Source organism: Capra hircus, chromosome 28 (genome assembly GCF_001704415.2).
Source record: "Capra hircus breed San Clemente chromosome 28, ASM170441v1, whole genome shotgun sequence".
NCBI classification, from domain to species: domain Eukaryota; kingdom Metazoa; phylum Chordata; class Mammalia; order Artiodactyla; family Bovidae; genus Capra; species Capra hircus.
The window spans coordinates 37,431,087-37,438,073 of NC_030835.1; the positions used below are offsets into that span (position 1 = coordinate 37,431,087).

General features: G+C 37.5%; 1 protein-coding gene across 6 annotated transcripts in view; it reads left to right on the forward strand.

Moving 5' to 3' along the window:
* ARID4B (AT-rich interaction domain 4B) overlaps positions 1-3,825 on the forward strand; it is a 139,422-nt gene extending 135,597 nt beyond the window's left edge. For all 6 annotated transcript variants that reach the window (XM_018042288.1, XM_018042291.1, XM_018042286.1 and 3 more), the window contains one exon: positions 2,070-3,825. In XM_018042288.1, the coding sequence (XP_017897777.1) occupies positions 2,070-2,197 (128 nt within the window). In that variant the 3' untranslated portion in view covers positions 2,198-3,825. The remainder of the gene's footprint in view (positions 1-2,069) is intronic.

Here is a 6,987-nt window from a genome sequence, read left to right on the forward strand (position 1 = left end):
AATACTTAATTGCTAAAAATGCTAGCCATCATCTGAGCCTTCATTGTGATCATTTTGCTGGTGGAGGGTTTGCCTCAATGTTGATGGGTGGTGATTGCTGAAGGTTGGCGTTTGTCTGTGGCAGTTTTTTAACATAAGACTACATTGTAGTACTCTGAAGTTTGCTCTACCAATTGGCTTTTCCTGTCATGAATGATTTCTCTGCAATGTTGTTTGATGGCATATTACCCACAGTAGAACTTCTTTCAGAATTGAAGTCAGTTTTCTCAAACCCTGCTGCTGTTCGATCAGCTTAAGTTTTTGTTTTATTCTAAATCCTTTGTTATTATTTTAGTAATCAAAAAGTTCACTGTCTTTTATAATAATGAGCATGGTTCATGACATCCCAAAGCAATTGTGATAGTAACATCAAAACTCACTGCTCCCACCACCATAACAAATATAATAACAATGAAAAAGCTTGAATTATTGTAAGAATTATCAAAATGTGACACATACAGAAAGTGAGCAATACTGTTGGAAACAATGGTGCCAATAGGCTTGCTGGATACAAGATTGCCAAAAACCTTTTGTAAAAAACAGTATCTTTGAAGCACAGAAAAGCAAAGCACAGTAAAATGAAGTAGATGGACCACAGGCCCGATTACCTTGGGAAATGGTTTGACTGTGTCTTTGGACAACTAGCTATCTCCAGTTCTAAGAATGGGTCCCAAGGAAGAACATGTGGCCACAAAGAAGTTTGTTATGGTAGTATTTATAGTAGAAGATAGAAATCTTTAAACTGTATCCTCTAATAATATATTTAAATACTTAAAATTTTAATTATAATGCTCTTAAGTATTCATTTATTGTTGGTAACAGCAAAAGGCTAGGAATTAAAGTAGTTGCTGTTCATAAACATAATGGAAAACTATTCAACTTTGAAAAGAAAAAGGTAAATCTGTATATGTAGTGATAAGGAACATCTCACATTGTTAAGTGTAAAAACCCAGTTAGACTCTGTACTATGCTTCCACTTGCATTTTTAAACACAAAGTTACTAGTGTTTTCATTTTAAATATGCATGTCATGTGTCTAGATTCTATGATAAAATTCCTCTAGAACTGGGGTTGCAGACATTTTCTATAGAGACAGATAATAAATATTTTGGGCTTTGTGAACCTTGTAGTCTCTTTAGAACTACTGGACCCTATCATCATAGGTATGAAATCTGCCATAAGCTAGATCTAAACAAATAGGCATAGTTGTGTTCCAATCAGATTTTCTTAACAAAAATGGGCAGACCAGATTTGGCCCCGGGGCCAAATTTACCAGTCCCTCTTGTGGCGTTTTAAAGATGGTGGCGCAGTTGGTAACAGTGGGGAGGGAAATTTGGAAGATGAGGAGGGTCTTGAATCAGAGGAAAATTCATTTCCCCCCCTTATTTCCCATCTCTGAATGATTTTTTTTAACCTTGTGCATATATTCCATAAAAAATAAGCTTCAAACGCTGATTTATAACACAGAGAATTTCTTTGAGGAAAATAATAATGTGTCATTTGCTTTGTAAACCAAGTGGAGCAAAAGGCAGTTATGATGTGATATGTAGTACTAGTTATTTTCCCCAACTTTAAAAAGCAATTAGCCTTCGATTCTCATCACCATTTCATTTCATAAGGAACTCCAGAGGCAGAAGGATACAGGAATTGGAAGGGGGAAAAGACGTGGGGCTAGGTCACAGATTTTCCTATTGAATTCCAAGGTCTTTTTGACATTTGTTTCATTATTACTGCAAGTCTGCCTTTATCTTATTTCCATGTCTCCGTGGATGGAGCCCACAGTTTACCTTCCTTTGAGCAGTGCAGGAGAGCTCCCTGGTCTCTCCTTGGTGCTTGCTTCCGGTAGTTGGGCAGTGTCCCCTTACCTGAGGTGCGCTGGATTCTCCTCTGTGCACATTATGGTATCCTAAAACTCGACTGCTCTCGTAGTCGGCTAAATGATTCTGGAGACTGCGGCCGAATCTCAGTTTAGAGGACTAGCGTGTTGCTGCTTGGTGCAGTTACTAAGCTCTCGGCTTCCCTTCCGCGCAGGTGCTGCCACCTCCTCGTCGTCGTCCTCGCCTTCATCCAGCTCCATAACGGCTGCCGTCATGCTGGCGCTGGCTGAACCGCCCCTGCCCGGCGCGCCCCAGAACGGAGTGTCGGTGGAGTGCAGGTGACGGCGGGCTGGCCAGGCACTCTGCACTTCCGGCTCCGGGCCGCGCCTTTTTATACTGCACAGCGGCACAAACAAATCAGACAAGCACTATTTTATATTTAAAATTGTTTCTTGACAAGCTGACTTGGCACTTAAGTGCACTTTTTTTATGAAGAAAAAGTACAATGGACTGCTTTTCCTCAAGCAATAATTGTTTCCAACTTGTCTGGGAATTGTGTGTCTGGTAACTTGAAGGCCTTCCACTGTGGCAAATGGAGGCTTTTCACTGCCTGTAGAGACGATACAGTAAGCGTAGTTGTTGGGTGGCCAGAACATGTTAAGAAAACTTACTGTATATGTATTCCCTTGTATTTTGTTAAAGCTGGAACATTTGATATTTTTCCATTTATTTATGAAAAAATATGAACCTATTTTCATTTGTACAAGCTAATTGTTTTTTAAAGCAAGTCACCTTAGGGTGGCTTTAATTGTATAAGTCAAGCACATGTAATAAATTCAAAACCTGCAGTTAACAGGATGTTAGACATCAATCCTGATAACCAAATATTAAAGATTCTCTTTAAAAAAAAGACTGAACATGTTTACAGGTTTGAATTAGGCTAAAAGGTCTTGCAGTGGCTTTTCATGCCCCTTCAAATTGGAATGGAACTACTGTACTTTGCCATTTTTCTATAAATCAGTATTTTTTTTTAATTTTGATATAATACATTGTGTGAAAAAAGAAAATGGCTAATAAACTGTATTAAATCTTAAACAATGTATAAAGATTGTACTTAGCCAGTTCAAAGTGTATATTTATTCATAATGAATTATAACAGTTATATTTTTGTGTTTTCTTGTAAATGTTTCTTTTTCTTTAAATACAGATAATTCATTTGTATTGCTTATTTTATTATGAGCTACAACAAGAGGACTTCAGGAGCAAGTAAACTTTATTAGTATGGTTCAAGGCTGTTGCTGCGAACCGTCTCAAAAGGATGGTGGTTATTTTAAGTATAAATAGCTAATTGGGGTGGTAGGCCTATAAAAATTAAATGCCTTGTATAAAATCCAAAATGAACGCAAAATTGTTTTCACTTGTGTTGACTTTATGTTGTATGATTCCAATCTCTGTTCTGTTTGGCACTTGTATTTAATTCTACACCTTTGTAAGACATTTGTATATTGCGGATGTGTTCATTCAAGCTATTTAATACCTGGCACTGTTAATACACAGTACTTTACTGTACAGACTGTTTTACTGTTTTAATTGTACTTCTGTGTACTTTTTTTGGATGGAGCTGGCATGTTTTATTTGTTTTCTGGCAATACGACATGTGAGAATTTCGAAGCGTTTTGTTGTAGATGCTAACGTGTCAGAATCCTTTACATTCAACTTTTCTAAGAAAAGCATTTTCAGTCTTGTAGTGTGTGCTTACAGTAACTAATTTTGTTGAAAATGGTTTCAAGTTATTCAAATTTGTACAGGACTGTAAAGATTTGTTGACAGCAAAACCTTGAAGAAAAGCTTATAGAATAAAAGCTATAAAGTATATATTAGGATCTGCAAACAATGAAGAATTATGTAATATATTGTACAAATGTAAGCAAAGGCTCTGAAATAAAATGCCATAGTTTGTGAATCCTTGATTTTGTTTCTAAAAGATTAAGTAATTTTAGTTCATTTCTGTATGATGACTGACTGAAATATACTTTTCCAGCATATATGATCAGAAAGGATTAATTTTTTTAAAAAGGGAATATTCTGCCTGTAGGAATTGAAGGTCCATTAACAAGATTTATGTACAGGAGTTATTAGGCATTCTTATATCTTTGCATACACTGTTTAGCTTGAGTCTGAACATGAATACTTATGACTTGGAGGTTTGTCTAAAGAAAAATCAAAAAGGCTTTTTCTTTTAACACTTGAAGCCATTACTAGCAGCTTTTTTTTTTTTCTTGTCTTTTAATGTTATTAGACCTTTGTGACTCCCTTAAGCTTTTAGTGTACTCTACCCCATTAGTACACCTTGGAGTCATCTGGGGATTGTTAAAACAATAGTCAATACCCAGGGTCCATTCTCAAAAAGTCATATTTAATTGGTCTGGGATGATACCTGGTTATTGATTTTCTCTTATTTTTATAAGGTGGTGGACAGTGACTTTAATATGCATCTAGGTTGAGAACCACTGTATTGCTCCAAACCTTTAAAATCAGTAATTAGGGTTTTTCACCCCATTTGATGACCTTTCCACTAAGAGAAAATCCTTTCTTTAAAACAAACACTTTTTTTTAAGGCCCCAAAGCCCAAATGTTTATTTTTGACTCACTTTTGTGATGACCCTTTTCACAGAAGTTAGTTTAACATTTAATGGATGAGTTTTTAAATCTATAGAACAATGCTTCTCAAAAATGAGATTCCGGAATACCAGTCCCTGGTATTCCTGGTATTTCCTTGGAAATACTCTGGGAATTTATTATCAAATATATTTTGGAAATGCTTATATATAGCACATTCCCTTAGAGCTTCAGTGTGTGTGTGCTTAATCACTTAGTCATATCCACCTGTTTTAGACCCCATGGACTGTAGCCCTCCGGGCTCCTCTGTCCGTGGGATTCTCCAGGCAAGAAGACTGAAGTGTGTCCTCCTCCAGGCGATCTTCCCAGCCCAAGGATGGAACCCAGGTCTCTTGGGTCTCCTGCATTAGCAGGTAGATCCTTCACTATTGTGCCACCTGGGAAGCCTCTTAGAGCTATAATATTAGCATATTTTAAACTTTAGGAAAGTTTTTTCCTTAACCTACTGTTTTTAGTTTTACCTGATCATGAAACCCTGTTTTTCAAGGAACTCCCAATGTCATCTACTTGGTGTGTTATAGAAAAAGTGCTCTAAAGGACAAAGATGATCAGCTTTGGAGTTCAGGTTTTATACCATTGGGTTTTTCTGCCCTCTTGCTTGCCTATTTCTTCCCAGCTTCTCCAGAGAGTTCGAGAATTTCATGGCATTTCTGGAATTTGACTTTTTTTTCCCGGATCACCTAAACTACATTTTACCAAACTAGTTTACAATCTCAGATAAGATTAAGATGGTACGTTTTTCAGTGTTCTCCAAAACCTTTTTTTCCTACTGAAATAACCTGAGGGTGAGATCTTGTTAATTTTAATAACCTGGGGAGATTAGAGATAGTGGAGTAGATTTCATGAAACCCCTAACGTTTTTTACAAAATGTATTTGTACTCTTTTATGAAAAGAGCGCTTATAAGTTTAAGAAACTAGTCAAAGGCATTGGTGATCTCTAAATGGTTAAAAAACAGTTGTTAATAGCAGTGTGGATCATTTTTTAACTGTCTCTTTCATACTTAACCATTTTCCTCCTGAAGTGTGGGCTGCCTTTCATTCTTTGTTGAAATTCAAAAGGCCATTTCTCCACCTTTTGTCTAAACTTAAGCTCCTATTTAGGGAATTTTGTCTAACATCGTATGATGGGTTTTATATGTATAAGAGGTAAATCTCCCAGAGGAATAGTTTCATGGTTTAATTGTGGAAGTAATATATATTTGTTGTTTAGTCCCTAAGTCATGTCCGACCCTGAGAACCCATGGACTGTAGCCCGCCATGGGATCTCCCAGGCAAGGATACTGGATCAGTTTGCCATTTCTTTCTCCAGGGAATCTTCCTGACATGGATTAAACCTGTGTCTCCAGCTTGGCAGGTGGATTCTTTACCATTGGCCACCTGGGAAGCCTCTCTCTCTCTCTCTCTCTCTCTCTCTCTATATATATATATATATATATATATATATATATGATCATAAAATTAAGCACTAAATTATATGGTTGAGGAAGACGTGCATAAGAGCTTTAACGAGGGCAGTGTATGAGCACACAAGAAACGCGATGATCGGTGGGATGGTAACATAGAGGAGATGCAAATCTTAATTTAGCATTTCACAGATTCATCTGGAAGTGGAATGCAGTAGGCTAGTGTGGAGAGGAAGTGTCAGGAAAGCCAGATTCAATGAGGTTACCATGCTCCAGCTAGGAAGTGATTCTTGGAATGTTAGAGTGAGCAAGGAATCTGACTGGAAGACGTTCTGAAAGAAAATTGAACAGAATATCTTCATTGGATGGTATAGAATAGATGGAGATGCTTGAGTTGCAGATACAGTGTTTCTCTGTGAGATACCACAAGGTCACAATTACGGGAAGTCAAACTGAGGGACTCAAAAGCAAAATCAGGGCCAAGCAAATAAATAATGGTTTTCCATCATGTTATCTGATGTGGACTATAAAAAAGGTCACATACATTCCCAGTAACTTGTTAAGCAGCTCTCCAAAAATAGCAAGTCTGTCCCCAAAGATTCAAGGTCGCTTGCTTTCACCACCCAAACTACTGAGTCAATGACTTACCTAATGATAATCTAATATTTATCTTTTATTACTTCAAAGTCTGTTTACCACATATTCACTAGGTATGGTGACTGGGGATACAGAATACAGACACCAATTTGTATCTAGAGACACTATTTCATCCCTATTGTAAATAGCAGGGAATTTTACCAAGTGAGTTGGGCTTGAAGGATGGGTACAATTTTGCTGGTGACAATGAGGGGTAAAGGGGAGGATAATAGTGGAGGAAGGCATAACAAAAATAAGGAATGACAGGTTATGAAATAACGAGGTGGTGGGGAAAAAGCAGGCTTTGGAGGCTTGGACCTTGGAGGCGGGGGCTTCCTAGGTGGCGCTAGTGGTAACAGAACTCACTTGCCAGTGCAGCTGACTTACAAGACGTGTGTTCGACCCCTGCGTAG